Source organism: Andrena cerasifolii, chromosome 2, assembly GCF_050908995.1.
Source record: "Andrena cerasifolii isolate SP2316 chromosome 2, iyAndCera1_principal, whole genome shotgun sequence".
NCBI classification, from domain to species: Eukaryota; Metazoa; Arthropoda; class Insecta; order Hymenoptera; family Andrenidae; genus Andrena; species Andrena cerasifolii.
In genome coordinates this window covers 23,593,003-23,613,466 of record NC_135119.1, presented here as the reverse complement: position 1 = coordinate 23,613,466, position 20,464 = coordinate 23,593,003, and the positions used below count along the sequence as shown (strand labels likewise).

Sequence of the window (20,464 nt, the reverse complement as noted above, 5' to 3'; positions counted from 1 at the left end):
CCGCGAACAAACGCGACATTATTCGCGACGGACCCGTTCCGTATGTTGCATCGACGGTATCCGTTGCCGCGCATTGTAATGGGAATTTTAACCGCGAGCGGTTTTTTTTCCCTCGGCGGGAAGCTGCTCGTCGCGGGCTCTACGAGTTGCTTGGTTTTCGGGATTGGAGGCTATGCAAGAGTACGGCGACCGTGCGGCTTTTACTTCGAATAGCTGTCCTGTAGATTTGTTTGCTCTTTCGGAAGTCAATTTTGCCCGTTATTTTCACGACATGCATCGCGGGAAATTATTTTCTAGTTAAGGTTAGGATCTACTGTGTCGTACTAACATGAGAATTTTTACGGAGGCAACTAGGTATGAGATGAATTTTTTACAGTTTTATGAGTTTTTGGAAAATAATAGTAATAGTAATAATAATAAAGCGACTTTATTCGCCACAAATTATATAAATTATGTGATAAATGGGCGAGGTTCAGAATACCTGATGTCTTGCAACCTAACCCCCTAATCTTGTATTTTTAAGAACAGTCATTTGAAAGATATCGCTAAAAGCACTTATTCTTTTTTTTAATTCTTATTAACGCGTGCATAATTTGAATTTGAATTACTATTTATTATTATTATTATTAACGTACTATTACTATACTAATATTATTATTAGGAATGGGTTTCGCGAAGCGTCGAAGCCTCGAAACCTAAGAAAGTTTCGAGTTTCGAGAATTCGAAATACCTATTGCACTGTTTTTGTGATTCGAAACTTGTTTCGTGAATCAGCGCTTCAAGCTTCGAGAGTTTCGAAGCCTCGCAAAGTTTTGTATTCGAGTTCCGAGAATTCTAAAATTAGCTTCGAACCCACCCGTAATTATTATTATTATTATTATTATTATTATTATCATCATCATCATATGGGTGACATTTTTGTGGCCACTGACTAGGATTTTGGATATGCTTACGTCCTTTATACCTTTCTCAATCTTAGTTAAACCGATGCTCTTTCCGTCACGCGTATATGCTTGAAATACCAGTGGCTAGCCACAGAAATATCTCCTGCAAAAAGGCCCCCGAAGTGCGCAAAGATAATCGCCACGTCCGACTGGCGCATTCCACTTGACGTCAAGTACTACCCCCACGGGCAAAGGTGGGCCAGGGGTGGGCGCTTTCTCCCTCCTTGGCACAGGAAAAAAAATAATAAATCAATCATTTGTTCAAAATTAACTAAAGTCATTACGAAATAAAAATAAATTAAATTCTGAAGTAATTCCGCATTGTGTACAGATTTCTTTGTTTATCTAATTACACATAGGTGCTACGTAACAACAAAATTTCCTTCACCATTTATTGCCCCTTCCCGAATGAAATTCACTATTTATTGCCCCTCCCTGAATGAAATCCTGGCTACGCTCTTGATTACCTTCGTCCGCCTCGACGAAAGCAACGTAATAACAATAAAAAACTATCCCCAGGAACCGGAGTTGCGCAGAATTACAATTGAATTACTCCATGAATTATAATTAAAAAATACTTCAATTACATTGTATCTCAATTACATTGTATATCAATTACATAGTAGTTCAATTACGTTGTAACTCAATTACATAATTCAAACTTTTCAATTAATTAAATTCCTAATTACCGTAATTGTGCGTGTAATTGAATTACAATGTAATTGAAATACAATGTAATTGAATTACAGTGCAATTGGAATACAATGTAATTGAATTACAGTGTAATTGAAATACAATGTAATTGAATTACAGTGCAATTGAAATACAATTTAATTGAATTACAGTGTAATTGAAATACAATGTAATTAAATTACAGTGTAATTGAAACACAATGTAATTGAATTACAGTGTAATTGAAACACAATGTAATTGAATTACAGTGTAATTGAAATACGATGTAATTAAGTTACAGTGTAATTGAAACACAATGTAATTGAATTACACTGTAATTGAAATACAATGAAATTAAATTACAGTGTAATTGAAATACAATGTAATTAAATTACAGTGTAATTGATATACAATGTAATTAAATTACAGTGTAATTAAAATACAATGTAATTAAATTACAATGTAATTGAAATACAATGTAATTGAATTACAGTGTAATTGAAATACAATGTAATTGAATTACAGTGTAATTGAATTACAGTGTAATTCAATTACACTGTAATTCAATTGACACAACTGTGCCAGGAACGCGTTATCACAAATATGAAATCGACCCTGCACGAATGCAAAAGTTGGAAAAACGTCCACGCGGGTCATAGTGCTGTCGAACCTTGAAGAAGCATACCGCGTCGGCGTACACGGTACACGTAGATAAGTCGACTTTCTCCAAGGTCTTGTAGTTTCTTTTATATTGTTTATACCCTCGTCGGAACTAACGGCCCGGTTGCTTAGCATTAATAACCGCCTATACTAGCGGCGAGTTTTACATTCCTAGGACAGCGTGTCCTTGATGGTTAAACCTCCGTTAGCGTCCTCCGGCTTCTTCTCCATCGCTCGTGTTGTACACTGCGAATTAATACGAGGAACGTGCCATCCTCGACTCGCGCTGGCCTCAACGGCCCCCCTTACGGGAATTGAATAAAAAATATCATGCGCCGCGGTACACCAATTTCATTTATTCATATCACTCGTGACTCAGGGGGTACGCTTCAGGCAAGCTCCTTCAAAACGAAGGCCAAGAAAAATCGGAATAGTCAAGGATGCAAGTGTTTCGTAACTGAGACTCGTTGCTCCTTGTGACTCGAAGGATGTCGCCAAGCATATTTGCGAAAATGGCAAAATGGCGAGAATAAAATTAGGGGTGGATTAGAAGCTAATTTTTACATTTTTTAAACTTGACATCCGAAAATTTCGCAGGGTTCGAAGCTCTTGAAGCATGAACTGCTGATTCTGTTTTGTGCGCAGAATACTTATTTTGTTGTAAGAAGTGAAATAGGCTTTAAATTGCTTATAATAAAAAAAAGGAAAAAACGAATTGGAGTCAACAAATTTTTTTGCATAAATCTTTATTGACCATAGTAGCTCTGTAGCTATAGGTAATATAAAAATTTCAATGCTAGAATTTGTTACCTTTTTTTTTGCAGTTCTATAAAATATTAATGTTCGTTATTATCCTGAAGCGATTATTATTCTTACGTTTCTCGCGCATCTTGCATTTGTACAGTATTTTGAAAAGTTACTTATGATTGCATCTGGAAAAATACCGAGGAGTACGTTATGTTTCTATTATTTAATAATAATAGATTGCATCATAACTTTAGATTCTGAAATTCTATATTTTTCACGGATATGTAAAACGAGTTTATCCAGCAGAGTAAAGAAGAATTCAGGAAAGACTCAGGGAAAAAGTAGCAGTCGGTAGCATAAAATTAACGAGAGTTTATAATAATGCGATATAGCACTAGCCTTGCGTGCCGCGGAATTTAGATATGCTTGACGAAAGGAATTCAATTTAGAAAAGCAAATAAGTTTATTAAGCCACGTCTTACCGCAGAAATCTGAGACTTTTTGAATACTGTTATTTTTTTTTTTAAATTATGGTCGCCTGTTTCAATAACAATGTCGTAAAGAGAAGTGGAACCCATCTCGCGTTCCACTAACTCTGACTTCTTTTGAAGCAGGAGTCTAGGGAATGAATTGTTTTCTAAATAACATGCAGCCTGAAGATTCGACGAGTCTTACGCGAAAGGGAATCTCGAATTGTTTGAATAATTATTGCTTAAGTTACTTGTCAAATCAGTTTGCTAGCTTCATGAAGGACACTTTAACAGGTTATTATATTATGTTTTGGTATAAAAATATTTAGTTATTGCAAAATTACAACTGATTTCCCGGAAGCTGTTTTTAGACCGGTGACCACGATTTCTCCAAAACCGCTTCACCAATCTTTCTGAAACTTTGTAGGTTCCTTCTAGACATTCAAATCTAGTCTTTAACCGAAGCATCTGCTTTTCCAATGTATAGTTTTGATTTTACGGATGAACAATGAGCGTTTTTCTACGAAAATCGATCATTTCACTTTAAACACCTGCCATTTTGTCCCAGACTAATATTTCACAAAACGGAACGATTAAAGACTAGATAAACTATTGTACTAACTAAATCTTCTTGTTTTTTTTATTTCAGATAACTCAGTTCCGAATAATGTTGGTCACCGCAAAACATGTTTCTAAAAACAGCTTCCGGGAAATCAGTTGTAATTGTGCAATAACTAAATAATTTTTCTACCAAAACGTAATATAATAGCCTGTTAAAGTGTCCTTCATCTGCATACAAAAGCCATTGCATAAAAATATGCACGTCCTTTCCGAAATAAATTCCCAAAGATTCGATTCTTTTTCTACCCCCTGACGGTAGGTAACCCCTTAAGGGGCGATAGGGCCCAAATGAAACACACCTTTGCTCTTATTTTGAGTCACTCTAAAAACCCACAAAGTTGTTCCCTTGTAAGGAAGGCAGTATTTGTGTTTTAACCCTTAACTGGTATCCTGGGGTCGCTCGTGACCCCATGCACCCAAAGTTCGATGTACAATTTTCGGTTGTCTAAGTTGGTAAACTGAATTTCTAATTAATTTTATAATAATAGTTTAACTTTCTACGCGTCTATTATTTTCTACATTACCTAAGAAGAAAATATTGATAGTGGTTGCTCTAGCGTCGATTTTACAAATTTCTGTGTCCTTTTTTATTTGGGGTCTGCCACGACCCCAGTATACCAGTCACGTTTGCCAAAAACAGTATACCAGTTAAGGGTTAATAAAATAAAATCTTCCATTTCGAACAATTTTAGAATACTTCATGGAGCACGAAGATAATATTATGTATACGTTTATCATACGCACAATTACATGGAATTTCAAAGTACCTTCTACAAAATTTCAATATCTTATAAAACATCTGTTGCTTTCTTTATAAATGAAAATTAGTCAACCAAGAGGACCAGTGGGGAAGTAGGATACAGTAAACAATGGAAATAACATATTCTTTTGGCAAGTAGTTTTATTGCATTCTCCACACCAAGAAATTCTGAAAGACTTTTACATTCCTCGCATATATGCATTTCCAAAACCGTGCAGGAAACTCGTTTCGGCAGCCGCCTGTAGTCCTAGGCTCCTAATTTATGAATACTCGAATAATTCACGAGATTCCTCGCTCCTGATAGCCATACACATGTCGCTTTACGTTTTTACAATCTATACCAATTTCCAGTAGGCAAGCTGAGGCTATACATTCGTCAATTCAATGTATGATATCGTCGAAGATAGTGCAAAACCAGAGCAGTTTGTAAATACCGCGTATCTGCAAAACTAGCAAAATTCAGATTTCGTGCCCACGGTTGCCAAAAGTTATTTCGCTTTTTTTTTAAAAGTCACGCCATGCGAAATAGCCAGGAGGAAGCCGCCTTTTTACCAGCGGAACCAGCAGGTTCAAGGATACCGTGAATCTGTCTCTCTTAGCAAGTTGGCGGCAAAATCGCGCATTTACAGAGAAATCAGATGAAATGACGGCACTTTTGGTGCGCGAAAGTGACTTTACACAGAAATTAAGCATTTCTATGACGAATTGATGTTAGTATTTATTACAAGGATCGCTAAAACTGTCCCGAAAAATTTCAATCAAAGAAAACCCCCCTAAAATGGCTGAAGTAATAAATTTTTTCTTTCTCTTGTAAAAATCGCTGAAATGCAGAACCGCGGTATTTACAAACTGCTCACACGCGGTTTTGCACTATCATCGATGATATCATCTTATCGAATCGCCTCGATATGAAATCCCTGTCTCGCGACCATAAATGGAGCGCAGTTTAATGATTAATTGTTTCCACTGTGTTTAGATAGTAACTTTACTCCGTGCAATCAGTAACACTCTTGAATATTAATAATGGAATTAGTTTTATCATCAGAGGTGGCTGAAAAGAAATTGCTCGTGGACTCGAAATAAAAGAGCCCATGCTTTTCTACCTTAAAGGAAATTGTGTTGTTGCGATCCTTAAATTATTCTGTAGAGTGGTGAAGTTAATAGCAGTGGTCTGAAAGAATTTTATGAGCAGAACGAATTTATTAATAGCAAACCAGAATTGCAAGTTCGGTTGGATGAGTTTATGTGTACGTTGTATTAATCGTTCGAGATAATACTGCGACCAGATATATAAAAAATAGTGAAACGGTTACTCGTCCACGTATTTTGTGTATAACAATCGAATATTTCCCTGGGGTACGTGTAAGAGAATTCGTCTGCTTCTAAACCAGCACCAAGATTGTTTGTTGAGTAGGTATAGCGTTCGCTAAATACAATTTTAAATATATTAAATTAAATCAGAAGCAGTTTTCCTAGCTTTCTGAATGAAAGGAATAATATAACGAGGAATATGAAACTCTCTATAAGTTTCATGAAAGAAATTCCACGAAACAAGTATATAAAAAAATTTGTACGTTGTTTATTAATACAAATTGTGATACCGATATTCACACAATTTAACCGATTTCAATGTTAAGTTAAACGAATTTTCAAAATTGTAAAGAATTATAGGAAGCTAGTAATAGAGGAGGAAAATTGTTTTGGGTAATCTAATAGATCGAGGGTTTTGAAGATGGTATTAGAATTCGTAATTTAATCAATTTGACTGCAAAATCAATAGGAATATAGAAATGTCTCTTGAGTAACGGCTTAAGGTTACTTACGCAAAAGGAGGACATATTTTTGCTGGTACAAAGTGCAAGGGAATTTAACGTGTCACGCTTCGTTGCAGTATTAACGTTCTAAGTGAAATGTATCCCTCACGTGTCAGACACGGCTCGTAAGCAACAGGTTAGTGGAGGTGTCTGCAAATAAGCCCTCGCAAAAAGAACTGCAGCTACATATAATTTCGCATAAAAGAATTAATAATAAATATAATAACAATAAATATAAATACATTTATACCATTAAAAAATATAATCAACGTAAAGATATTATAATCAGCTTTACAATACAATTTCCCTGAAAAATTGTGATTCCAAAAAGCCCAAGATCTCGATGAAATCTCAGAAATAATGTACAAATAGTACATTGCGTTTTTAATGGCGTTACAACAGCATGAAATAATTTATTTAAAATGACAAAGCGTCTACAGTAAATATTTTAAAAACCGTCGTAAACAATTAGGAGCAGAAGAACGCTGGCAAACCAGAATTGATCAAAGTCACTTTAAAGATTTATTGAAAGTTAAGAGAAAATCTGCCCATTTAGAAACGCTGGTCTTACATAATGACGCGCCATTGCCGCACACGTGTATTTTTGTACGCGATATCGGAATGACGAGCGTAACAAATTTAACACGATAAACAACCGAGCTTTCTATTATTTGCAACGTCCTTGGGAACTTGAAATACTATCACAGATTAAAATCGTTCCCTAATCGTACAATTAAACCTATCGCCTTTGATCGCAATACCCAACGAGTGCTCAGCTCGATAATTGCAGATTCTCGGGAGTCCGATTAAATTATCTCACCCGGACACCGATAACCACTGCCGTTCGCCGCAGCGAGTTTCGAAATTTGAAAAAACGAGTGAACAAAGTGGTTGGAAAGAAATGTGAGAAACTCGCGTATTAATTTAATAAATCTACTTACTTCCACGGTAGCTTGGGCACTGTGAAGTTGGTAGTAACGCGGGGTAAGTCAGTGCGATGGAAACCGTACAGTTTCAGAATAACGCGGGACACGTATTTTAAGTGCCTCCGATCACATCAATGTCTAGATATGGTTGCGGGCACATTCAGCCCGAGCCAGTGACCTGTTCAACTATCACGAAGCGATGGTTCGCAAAAAGGAAAAAATAAATTTCCACAGAAATATGAGTTCAGCTGAAAATCCACAAATTCAAGAATTAATCTGCAAGTAATTAATCGCTCTGCGAACTCGAAACAGGACAAGCATCGACGAGATTAATTCTGTAGATCAGACGCATTACCTAGATCAAGAAGGCAGCTCCGAATTGAACGACGATAAAGCCGAAAAGCGCGGCAGAATGATGCTTCGATTCTAAACACCGATTGCCGATTTTTCGGGGCTTCTCGACGCGACGAATCGCGGTTGTGCGAGGCATTCGGGCGGTAAAGAAATCGGGATAGCGATGGGATCGATGTAAAAACTAATTCTAGCTGAGATTATGTTCTACTTGGGTAAGGTTGGAGCGCCGGTGGGAGGGCAGGCGCATAATTCTCACCGCTGTTCTCGGACGGCCAGGGCCGTCCAAATTCGTCTGGCTGTCCACCCTCTGCCGAGATTCCGACGTCTGGGCTATACTGATTTCCTGGTTCGCGGCGTGTCTGATTCGCAGACATCGTCACGCCGAGCCTGTGCGTGGGCAGCGACGCTGGCCAGCCCTGGAGGCGTCCCGCGTGCCCATCTTCGGTAGCGTCGCGTACGCTGCGGATGTTATATCTGGCGTCGCGGCACCCTCGAGCCTCAGCCGCTCCTCAGCCGCCCGTCGATTCACAACTCACCCCCCACGGTTGGTAATTCTGCAAAGTCTTCATCCTTCTGTCCCTCAGCTCAGCTTCTCTTGCACTGTCGTTCTATCACTCCTCCACGCCTCTATCGCAAATTCGTACCACGGCGACGTTCCAGTGTGCAGTGCTTCTGTGGTGACAAACAGTGCCCGTAGAAAAATCACTCCGTAGGATTTGGTAGTCGAGCGCGTGAGAATAGGTGCGCGGATACACTCCGCGGTGTTTCAAGTGGAAGGGATTAACGTCGACTGAGATAGGAGAGGTCGAGCGGAAAAATTAAGAACGTCGATGCGAAATTTTCATTCTCTCTCTCTTAAACTTCTGAGCTCTCGCGAGTTTTCCAAAACGAACGGATGTAATCTCGAGGCTCGTCGAATTGGTATTCTAGAGGATTGCTAGACAGTCGCTTTTGTGAAGCAAAGATTCGACTTCTGTTATCCCGAGATCGTGAAACGTCATTTGGCAAACCGCAGCGGTGACTAAATTTCTGTAGATACATATTCGTTATTTTTAGAATCGAAGTAAGGTCCCTCGATGCGCGCATGATAACTAGGAAGAACGCGGAGGTGCGAAGGGACGCCAGTGAGAACTGAGCACCCTCCGCGTGGATTGGAAATCGCGTAATTATAATCCGCAGAGGCGGCTAACCCGAACGACTGTTTTCTTCCAGAGACACTAAAAAGGCAGCAACATGTGCGACGACGAAGTAGCAGCCCTTGTTGTCGACAATGGATCCGGTATGTGCAAGGCCGGTTTCGCCGGAGACGACGCTCCGCGCGCCGTCTTCCCCTCGATCGTAGGTCGCCCCCGTCATCAGGGTGTGATGGTCGGTATGGGTCAGAAGGACAGCTACGTCGGCGACGAGGCGCAGAGCAAGAGAGGTATCCTCACCCTGAAGTACCCCATCGAGCACGGTATCATCACCAACTGGGACGACATGGAGAAGATCTGGCACCACACCTTCTACAACGAGCTCCGCGTCGCCCCGGAGGAGCACCCGGTCCTCCTCACCGAGGCTCCCTTGAACCCGAAAGCTAACCGCGAGAAGATGACCCAGATCATGTTCGAGACCTTCAACAGCCCGGCCATGTACGTGGCCATCCAGGCGGTGCTCTCGCTGTACGCCTCCGGTCGTACCACCGGTATCGTCCTGGACTCCGGAGACGGTGTCTCTCACACCGTGCCCATCTACGAGGGTTACGCGCTTCCCCACGCCATCCTCCGTCTGGACTTGGCCGGTCGCGATCTGACCGACTACCTCATGAAGATCCTCACCGAGAGAGGCTACAGCTTCACCACCACGGCTGAGCGTGAAATTGTCCGCGACATCAAGGAGAAGCTTTGCTACGTGGCCCTGGACTTCGAGCAGGAAATGGCCACAGCCGCAGCCAGCACTTCCCTCGAGAAGAGCTACGAGCTTCCCGACGGGCAGGTCATCACCATCGGCAACGAGAGGTTCCGTTGCCCAGAGGCACTCTTCCAACCGTCCTTCCTGGGCATGGAATCCTGCGGCATCCACGAGACCGTGTACAACTCCATCATGAAGTGCGACGTGGACATCCGCAAGGACCTCTACGCCAACAACGTGCTCTCCGGCGGCACCACCATGTACCCCGGTATCGCTGACCGCATGCAGAAGGAGATCACCGCCCTGGCCCCGTCCACCATCAAGATCAAGATCATCGCTCCACCCGAGAGGAAGTACTCCGTATGGATCGGCGGCTCCATCCTGGCGTCGCTGTCCACCTTCCAGCAGATGTGGATCTCCAAGCAGGAGTACGACGAGTCCGGCCCCGGCATCGTCCACCGCAAATGCTTCTAAGCGCGCCCGTCAAGGGATCATCGACGTCGCACGAACATCGAAGAAACATCGCGGGCTCTCAAGGGGATCCGGCCTACGATCTGCCGGCCCACCCTTGGGGCGATCATTACGCTGCAATAAAGGAACGTTATCGGAGCATCATACAATCCGGATCATCGTCGGATCTCATCGAATATTCATTGCCGTCGGCATGCACGTCGCTGAAGCAGGAAACGACCGCCCGGCTGACGGCACTGTCGCTCCTTTGGAGCTCTCCGATGGGTGACGAGGATCGCATTCATCTGTCGCCTCATCAAGGCCGTGGGAGTCGGCGAGGGCGTTGGTTCTCGGTGCAGAGCTGGCTCGCGGAAAGGCCATTCCTTTTCTGAATATCGAAGGGAGCCTAGTTTACAGACGCGCAACCGGCTCGTGCAGCTCATCCAAACGCACCCTTTCTGCCATTGAAAGGGACGTTCTGGACGCTGGGCGATGAAAACAGGATCTTCGACGGGATTGGACCAACTCCGAGGAAAGCTGTGCTTCTTTCACTGTCACGCGAGATCCTTGCACCTCCGAGCAACGAATTTCTTAACCCTATCACACTTGAGATTGCTAATCGAGGCAGAGCCACCATCAAATATACTTCTACTTTAATTTATTTTGTAAATATTATACACTATATTGCTATATTGTTATACGATATCAAACTCAAATTAAATATACATTGTCTCATACCATTATTTACACCCTTTAGCTCCCGTATCTTAAATCACTCTCCAATGCATCGAGTACCTTTCTTCGAGGAGGTTTAGGACACTCTTCGGGGAACACTTCGCGTTCAGTTGCACAGGTGCTCCTCCCCGTTGCCAGCAAGGGACCTGCAACATATTATTACTCAATTAAAACCTCTACTCAACTACCTCAACCATCCGCGTGGACCTTCGCCTCCCACCTGCGACATTCCTCTCCGCTGCGCCAAGCCGAAGCGCGCGAGGTCGATATAAAAATTACGATGAAAGGATACGCACGCGTGGCCCGTAGCTGTTCGTGGAAGATAAAGTTACAAAATGTTGAAATACACGTCGTGCGTAAACAGAACGCACAGAAGCTGCGTGCGATCGCAACTGGTTGCCAAAGTATTCGCGCCCACCTCTCTTCGCCCTGGTACACCGGCAATATTTAATAATATAAAATAATATATATGCGCACAGCTGTATATATACACAGGCGTTTATGTAAGAAAGAATTGCTGTTTTCTTCGCTAGGATCAAGACCGAATATGTCTGCTCCTGAGCGACGGGAGGCTGCCGCTGATCAAGTTGTTTTAAAATAACTATTGTTCCGACGTCGTGGTAACGGATGACCTTGGCCTATTACGGCTGAACTGCTCGATTCCCTTACAGTTCTCGTGGGCAGCACCCCACGGGATGCCTCCTAAAAAAAGCTGGGCTTTATTTTTCGGCCGCGTGATTTAGAGCATCAACACTGCTAGAGGGCTCGTAGCTTCTCGGCGGAATATACTTCGCTGCATTCCGCCGAGGGATTTTCTTTCTGCCTCGTCGATGCTCGCCGATAAGGCCCGCGGAGGGGGAGGGCAGGGCTGCCCGATAAAAGAGAGCCGCGGATCCTGCGGCTTATTTTCGTCCCGGTGCGTAATCTCGAAATATTCCTCCTACTTTGATATCTGGTGGAAAGAGAGGAGAATGGGTATCGCGGCAGGGGTGAAGCTCTTTACCCCGCGTCGGCCTCACAACTAAATCTGATCGCGCTGCTCAGCGGATTTTAAGAGACTGCTAGCATCAAACCGGGCGATCTTTTGTTAAAATCCCCTCGGATCTGAGGGGATCGGGGATGAAGTTGTAGTTGGTGGTTCGATGGGAAATAGACGTTGAATATGGCGACACTTTCGTCCAGATTTAGGAGACTGACTTGCGCAGATGTTTTTGAAGGAAGAATGCCTGTTAGGAAATAGTATTTTTTTTTTGTAAATTTCACTGGCTTAAAGTGGGAAGAAATTTGTTTCTTGGTGCGTTACCTACGTGGTATAAATAGTGCAGAGTCGGCCAGTGAGGTTTAATCAATTTTGAAGTTTAAAGCTGTACTTCGTCGAGAAACTTTGCAGGAATATGGAAGCAGTGGAGAAAAATAAATGTTGAGTGTGTTTTAGCAGCTAGAGATTTCTTTATACGAATAAGGTGGCTGCTGATGAATCTGTATGTTACGAAAGGAAGTAGGGTGAATAGAATTAGGGGAGAAAAGGGAGGAAAAGCTGGACAGACAGTTTTCTATGTCTCCAGCTTGAAAGAGAGCTTTACTAAATCAAGTAACAGCAACTGTTGTGTGTGAGACACGTATCTTCTTCCATGCAGACAAGTACGAATGTTACATGAAATCACTGAGGCGACTGAATCTCATGGATTCACTGAAAGTAACGAGACCTCGCAATAGCCACTGCTTCTTCGCGTAGGAAAATATTTTTGGAAGTAATAAGGGACCTCGAACCTTGGAATACCTCGAGTAATACTCTCCCAAACTGTGGCAATAGAATCGCGAAGAAATTGAGGACTTTGCGGCGAAAGGGGTGCGGCTAAATCTTTACCAACTTGGAGTAAATTAGAGAAATCTATTTTTAAAATTATTCCTTCGACTTGGCATTGAAAGAACACTAATTGAAAAATATATGTTTTCACACAATAAAGGGTAGTCATTGAGTTGATAAGTTTCTATTTCTATTTATCACGAAAAGATATTCTGTAATAAAAATATCAATATTAACATTTCTGTTTTTATTTATTTGCAATAAATCGTTCATTTGTTATCGGATTTGCTTCAAACTGTCAGAAATACAGTTGCACTCCTCTTGCTGCAAGGTAATCAAATTACAGAGGCTCATAAAAACCCTTAAGGGGACTAGGTAGTCGAAAAATAGACTTTTTCTATTGCATTTTCCGAAAGTGCTATCTTTCTTTAATAAAATACCGCTTGGTTTATATTAATATTCGCAAAATTGTTGATTTCACAGCTAAAAAGGTCAAGCGGCAACTTACAGCGTCTTTGCTCAGAAACTTTAAAAGCGTTTTTCTCGAATCTTTTTTTTCTCTCAGATTTCCCCTAGTTGCGAGTGCGCGGAGGTTCAGATGGACTTGGAGAAATTACAGGATTCATAAAACACGTGCCATTTCCCGCGCACCCTACGATATGGTCCGTAAAAATTCGCGATTTTTATACAAAAATTTGAAAGTCGCGGATTTTCAGTAACCCATAAACACAACTAAATTTTCCCAGAAATAATCGCCGTTTCGCGGCCAGCAATTTAGTAATTCTGTTTCAATTTTAGTTTTTATCGGTTGCGCGGGAAACAACGGATGTAACGAACACGAATCACACCTTGAAATTGGATTACGTCACTTATTAAGACCAATATTACAGCAAAACCACAGAAGAATGTTAAAATGTTTACCAGTCACCGTCATTTTTAAAGCACATCTATATTTCGTAGCAACTGTTCTTCAATCTCTAAGATAATAATAAACATTGTGTAAAAGGATACATCTGGATTTGCTCTCGTTTTTCTACAAATACATTAAAAACAAAGTGTTTCTTTCACAGAAAACGACTGCCTAGTCCCCTTAAGTTATCCAAAAAGACAAACCGCGTCCCTCGTCATCTTCGCCGACCTCACTTGCCAAAGCGACCCAGGGCGAGTGCCCGTTGCACCCCCGTCCATCCCTCGCAAAAGAACAACCCCGGCATGGAAGCCCATTTAAGGGGAGGTTCCGGTGTAAAAGTCGATTTTTTTTTATTTCATTTTTCGAATGTTCAACCTTTTAGGAATACGTGTTTAAAAGGATTTGTTGAAATTCGTAAAATTCCCGAAGTTATAGGCATTTGAGTAGCGGCAAATGCATGGGTAACACCCTTAAACGCGTTTTTCTCGAAACACCCCCAACTTTAAACGCGTTTTTCTCGAAACAGTGTTCTCAAAACGGTGGAACCTGTATTTCCAAAAGTTATTATTCGAATCGACTGAAACTTTTTTTACTTTCAAGAATATACTTCTGGCTAGAAGAGAAACCAGAAAAAAATACGAAAATTTGAAAATTTATAATTTTCAAAGGCGTTGAAAGGACGAAAAATATAAGGGAAAAGTGATTTCAAACTTCAAGTGTTGTTACTTTCTTAAAAAACGTCATTTTTGTAATTTGTTCTGGTTTCCCTCCTAGCCAGAAGTACATTCTTCAAAATAAAAAAAGTTTCAGTCGAATCGGATAATAACTTTTGGGGATACAGGTCCCACCGATTTGAATGAATTTTTTGATGCCTTGACTTTAACGACTCCCCAGTGCCGTCTGTAATGATTAATTATAAAACAAAAAATATATTTCTATAATTTAAGACATCCTTAAGGGGTCATGCTCAGTCAGGAGGCCGAAAAAATGGTGGTCTTTGGAAATTTTTTACTCAAAAGCTATAACACATTTCTCAAAAAATCTTTTTTCCTTTTAAGTTATTCTTTTGAATTTTTTATTTTAGATGATCGACTTTCGAGCAGCAGTGGTCACCGCAGAAGCCTTTTTTTAGAGAACCTTCGAGTGACAGACAATAACTCAGTTATTGATAAATATTTTTAAATAAAAAAAATACGATGCACGGTACTAGATGCAATCCTTAAAAGGAAAAAAGATTTTTTAAGAAATGTGTTATAACTCTTAAACAAAAAATTTCCAAAGACCACCCTTTTTTCGGTCTCCTGACTGAGCACGACCCCTCAATGCAATGCAAAAAGTCCCATAAAAATTATACATAGTAGTTTTCCTTTAATTAATACCTAAAGATCGCCTATTTTCGTTGGGCTCTAGAGCGGAACCTCCCTTAAACAATCCACGACCACCGCATCAGAGACTAATTATAAGCCCCGCGATATCCGCCCCTGGGATCCTCCGAGCAACCACTAAGAGCTCATTACCGAAAATCGAGGGAAAAATTGCCGCACCGAATTCGCGCTGATCAACGGAGGCACCCAGCCACCCCTTCCCGAAATGGGCGAGGGAAACGGGCAGCCTCGGCGGAGCGATGCCGCGGAGGATCGCGTGCCGGGGTGGAAATTGTATGGAATTTGTTAAATGTGGGAAATCGGGAGGGAGGATCGGGGAGCGTAGGAGGAAGAGGCGATAGAGGGTTGCCGGAGAGGCGCGCTCTCCCCGGCCCGCTTAGGGCCTGGGGCCGCCTAGTTCGGCGAGCGTCGCGACGCCACGCGAGGCAAGCCTTTTTCGTGCCTGTCGGGCAAGCACCATCCCACGAGAATGCGGGGGCGTCCTGACGAGAGCATATATTCGACGTCGCGACGCTCCCGAGGCACAGACGCCACTCCAACTCTGTCCCGTGCACGGTACGTAGAAAGCACACGATTTCGGGCGACGATATAGCCCGTCTATCTGGATACTATCGGCAGCGCCGACGGTGCAGGCAAGATCGACACCCTTCGCCGATCCGCGGCTCGCTTCGACCGTTCGGTTCCACCGTGGCCACGGTTCTCCACGGTTTAAGGGAGCGGTCGAGTTTCCTTCCGGTATCTCGTGCCTGAAATAGCAGCCGGGGTTAAATATACTCGTGCCTTTGGATAACGAACGTCGTAGCTTTGTTCAGGGGAAATCGGTTCGCCGATCGGTTCAGTGCTGTCGAGCTTTGTTTCAGCTTCTTTTAGTACAAAGGTATATTTGGAAATTTTCTTTGGACTAAGGTGGGGGATTCTATTTGATCTTTATTTTTAATTGAATTTTAGTGGGCATTTTGAAGTGGTATTTTTTAGTGATTCTATGGGGAACTGGGTATCGATTTAAGTGTATCGTTATTTGTGGATCGCAGGGGAACTTTTTTTAATTTAAGGAATATTTTAGTCAGCTTTTATTTAATCTCTGATGTCACTGCGGTGGAATATGGTGCGGTGTATTTTATTCTTGTAGCCGATAGTATCCAACGCTTTTTATTTATACTCAGCTCAAGTGTCTTATTTTTTACTAATACTCTCGTTTCTGCTGATGGAAAGCCAGGTCTCGGGTAGAGGTTTTCAAAGCAATTGAAAGAGTTTTTATTTCCTAACAGCTTCGAAGGAACTATCCAGTTCGAAGAGGGAGTTCCTCTCTGTTTAGAGTTTAGAGCACTGAATTGCAAGAACAATGTTTTACTAATAACTTGTCACATGTTTCGAGTAAATTGAGAGGCTAATGCAAAACCCTAGAGCTCGTAGTACAAAGAAAGATCCAACGTCACTCTGGTTCCCATAAGTTCCAATTTCAAAGGAACTTCCTAATCACTCAGGAAATACCTACCACACTTCGCAACGTAACTAAGCAGCTGTGGAAACCCAAAGAGCTTACCCAACGCTGAAGAAACCTCGACAAGTAGATTCCAATTGTATCCTAAAATCTCAAAGCTCTTCCAAAATTTTTTCCACCCAAATCCATAACCAAATACCCAAAAATTTGATCGTTTGCTTATCAACTGAATCGTGCCCTCGGGTGCTCAAGTAGAAACGTAACGATTCAACAAGTTGCTGTCGCGATTTCGCCTATCTCTAACGCAAGACCTGGCAACGAGAGAGACACTTTCCATCGGCCAAGACGCGAGTAGTATTTTCGCGTAGAATCCTTTCTGCCGCGCGAGCACCGTTTTATCCGTCGAGGGTGTTTCTTCCCCTGGCTTTGAAATTCTTCTAACCAGCTAATCAGGAGCGGGCCAGAAATACGCGGCACGGGGCGAACGGCCGGCACCTATCGTCGTGTTTAGGCATATTCGAGGTCTTTGCCCGTGCGCGCGGCTCGTCCTTTTGTGAAGCGGGGCATAATTTTGGCACGCGCGGCCCTCGTCGTTATGCCTCATCCTCGTGGTCGGAGGCGAGCCGCGGCGAACGGAGCCGGGTGTTGCCCACCATAATCGTCGCTTGCACTTATTAGGGATCGCCCGTCGCTCGTACGTCTAAAGTTAGCGCCGCGGCGCACCGAAATAGTGCCGCGACGCCGGGGCCGCTTGCCTATCGTTTTATAGGCAACTGGGTCAATTCTGGCGAGCATCGACGCTTTCCGCGAAAGCTTCGCCGAGCCACACGGCTCCCGCGCATACAGACTTCCTTGCGAGCACACGCTCCCCAATAAACTCGATTTACACTTCGACATTTCGGAAAAAGATTCTTTCTTTTTACTACATTCGTTGATTTTTTAATATACTTTCATTTTGCAGATTTATAGGGTAAATGTCGCAATTACAGCCAGTGTCCCTGTTAGTGCGACTTCATTTATTTTATTTAATAAACACGCGATGTATAATGAATAGTTTAAAAAATAATTTAGCATAATATTGGGACTGTTCTTATTATTATTATTGGACATTCTTTTTTTATGTTTATTCTTTATGCGTTAAGTTTTTTTTAAAGTGAAATAAATAAAGTGGCAGTGATAGGGACACTGGCAGTAAAGGGGACATCTACCATACGACGATTTTTTATAATTAGAGAGGCTTAGGTCGTTTTTGTAGATTTTTCATTTAGTAATTAGTTGAATGGAGCGAGGGTTGTGTTCAGTTAGTGTTCACGCGTTACGTTGATAATTAATTTGAAACTACATTCGGATTCAGTAGTTTCAATTCCCAGCTGTTTCCGCGAAGCAAAGCGTCCCTTTCTTTGTAAATTTCAATTCAGAAACGGTATATCGTGAATTGGGTGGCAGTGCGACCTCGTCGCGAACCTCCGTCGGACTTACGCGACACACCAGACAGACTTCAGAGACTTAGAAGACAGATAGACATTGGTAAATGAGTAATCTACAAAAACGACCTAAGAAATTGTATCGTAATATAAAACGACGTATAAATATGCTAAACGAAAGGAGATTAAAAAATCAATGATACAAGAGAAAAAGAGATAATCTTTCTCACAAGGAGAGTACTTTAGGTGTCCGCCTCCGATCATTTTGATTTCTGGATATGTTATAGAGAACCGAAAAATAAGAAATACGTGTTTTTTATTTTTCTACGTTTTCATATTTGGGGTGTGAAAACTGCGTTCAAAGTTAGGGTTGGAAACTCATTTTTGTGGAATATCTCGAGAACTATTAGAGATAGATGAATAGTGTCAATGAACGAATTTTGTGTCTTTGAATGCGAAACATGACTGCCTCACCAGATTTTCGAAAATCCATAAAAATGATTTTCCAACCCTAACTTTGAACGCAGTTTTCACCCCCCAAATATGAAAACAGAGAAAAATAAAAAAACACGTATTTCTTATTTCTCGGTCCTCTATAACATATCCAAAAATCAAAATGATCGGAGGCGGACACCTAAAATACTCTCCTTGTCAGAAATATCGAAGTGTAAATCGAGTTTACTGGGGAGCGAGTACTCGCGAGGAAATAGTATTCAGGGAGATATTAAGATGAACCTAACCGTCACTAGCTCTCGTACGTTATATGAAACGAAAGGACAAGGAGGAACCAAGAAAGGCCACCGATTTCTGTTGCAGAGCAATTGAAAACGAAGAAGAAACAAAATGTGTGACGACGAAGTAGCAGCCCTTGTTGTCGACAATGGATCCGGTATGTGCAAGGCCGGTTTCGCCGGAGACGACGCTCCGCGCGCCGTCTTCCCCTCGATCGTAGGCCGCCCCCGTCACCAGGGTGTGATGGTCGGTATGGGTCAGAAGGACAGCTACGTCGGCGACGAGGCGCAGAGCAAGAGAGGTATCCTCACCCTGAAGTACCCCATCGAGCACGGTATCATCACCAACTGGGACGACATGGAGAAGATCTGGCACCACACCTTCTACAACGAGCTCCGCGTCGCCCCGGAGGAGCACCCGGTCCTCCTCACCGAGGCTCCCTTGAACCCGAAAGCTAACCGCGAGAAGATGACCCAGATCATGTTCGAGACCTTCAACAGCCCGGCCATGTACGTGGCCATCCAGGCGGTGCTCTCGCTGTACGCCTCCGGTCGTACCACCGGCATCGTCCTGGACTCCGGAGACGGTGTCTCTCACACCGTGCCCATCTACGAGGGTTACGCGCTTCCCCACGCCATCCTCCGTCTGGACTTGGCCGGTCGCGATCTGACCGACTACCTCATGAAGATCCTCACCGAGAGAGGCTACAGCTTCACCACCACGGCTGAGCGTGAAATTGTCCGCGACATCAAGGAGAAGCTTTGCTACGTGGCCCTGGACTTCGAGCAGGAAATGGCCACAGCCGCAGCCAGCACTTCCCTCGAGAAGAGCTACGAGCTTCCCGACGGGCAGGTCATCACCATCGGCAACGAGAGGTTCCGTTGCCCAGAGGCACTCTTCCAACCGTCCTTCCTGGGCATGGAATCCTGCGGCATCCACGAGACCGTGTACAACTCCATCATGAAGTGCGACGTGGACATCCGCAAGGACCTCTACGCCAACAACGTGCTCTCCGGCGGCACCACCATGTACCCCGGTATCGCTGACCGCATGCAGAAGGAGATCACCGCCCTGGCCCCGTCCACCATCAAGATCAAGATCATCGCTCCACCCGAGAGGAAGTACTCCGTATGGATCGGCGGCTCCATCCTGGCGTCGCTGTCCACCTTCCAGCAGATGTGGATCTCCAAGCAGGAGTACGACGAGTCCGGCCCCGGCATCGTTCACCGCAAGTGCTTCTAAGCAGTTATGCTCGATTCAAAATTATTATCACTATCGATATTGTTATTGCCACGCCTTTTCCCAAAATGTACCCGTTTTCACTGCCGCACCGCTTCGTCCAGCGGCTCCGTTAGCTCAAACCCTATCGGTACTGTCTCTGCGCGGCGGTGAGATGATATTTCTCGAGGAGCACCGTCTGAGCATACACGTCATCTTTTGTATATAAGTTTACATCTACGGAATAAATCAGTCTTATATTCTTACAACCAATGGGGATGTAGGCCTTCGTGTTACGATCCCTGGATTCGACGCCTCACGCGCCCGACGGCTTTCAATCTGCGTGCCTGTCGAGCATTAATTATTCATCGGTCGAACTTGGAGGACATCGACTGGTCTGACCGGCGTGTCTAATCGAGACCGTACGCAGCACTGTATTATGATTAAAATGTGTAATACAACCCTCCGTGGTCACACCTTCTTACAATCACAAGCTGGTCACAT

At 43.0% G+C, this 20,464-nt stretch overlaps 2 protein-coding genes and 2 long non-coding RNA genes across 4 annotated transcripts; 2 read left to right on the top strand and 2 right to left on the bottom strand.

The window, feature by feature from the left end:
• Window positions 1–7,191: 7,191 nt before the first annotated feature.
• LOC143366181 (uncharacterized) lies at window positions 7,192–8,275 on the bottom strand. The gene is made up of 2 exons (XR_013084684.1): window positions 7,970–8,275; window positions 7,192–7,862 (listed from the first exon to the last, which is right to left on the bottom strand). It is a non-coding gene; the product is annotated as an uncharacterized LOC143366181 (long non-coding RNA).
• A 146-nt stretch (window positions 8,276–8,421) lies between these two features.
• On the top strand, window positions 8,422–10,489 carry LOC143366178 (actin, clone 205-like). Its single transcript, XM_076807019.1, has 2 exons — window positions 8,422–8,512; window positions 9,181–10,489. The coding sequence occupies exon 2, from the start codon at window positions 9,202–9,204 to the stop codon at window positions 10,330–10,332; it is 1,131 nt and encodes a 376-aa protein (XP_076663134.1). The 5' UTR covers window positions 8,422–8,512; window positions 9,181–9,201; the 3' UTR covers window positions 10,333–10,489.
• Window positions 10,490–15,576: 5,087 nt separating this feature from the next.
• LOC143366203 (actin, clone 205) lies at window positions 15,577–20,236 on the top strand. Its single transcript, XM_076807058.1, has 2 exons — window positions 15,577–15,700; window positions 18,827–20,236. Exon 2 carries the CDS (start codon window positions 18,854–18,856, stop codon window positions 19,982–19,984), a length of 1,131 nt encoding a protein of 376 aa, XP_076663173.1. The 5' UTR covers window positions 15,577–15,700; window positions 18,827–18,853; the 3' UTR covers window positions 19,985–20,236.
• LOC143366204 (uncharacterized) lies at window positions 17,189–18,808 on the bottom strand. The gene is made up of 2 exons (XR_013084687.1): window positions 17,451–18,808; window positions 17,189–17,417 (listed from the first exon to the last, which is right to left on the bottom strand). It is a non-coding gene; the product is annotated as an uncharacterized LOC143366204 (long non-coding RNA).
• Window positions 20,237–20,464: the final 228 nt, after the last annotated feature.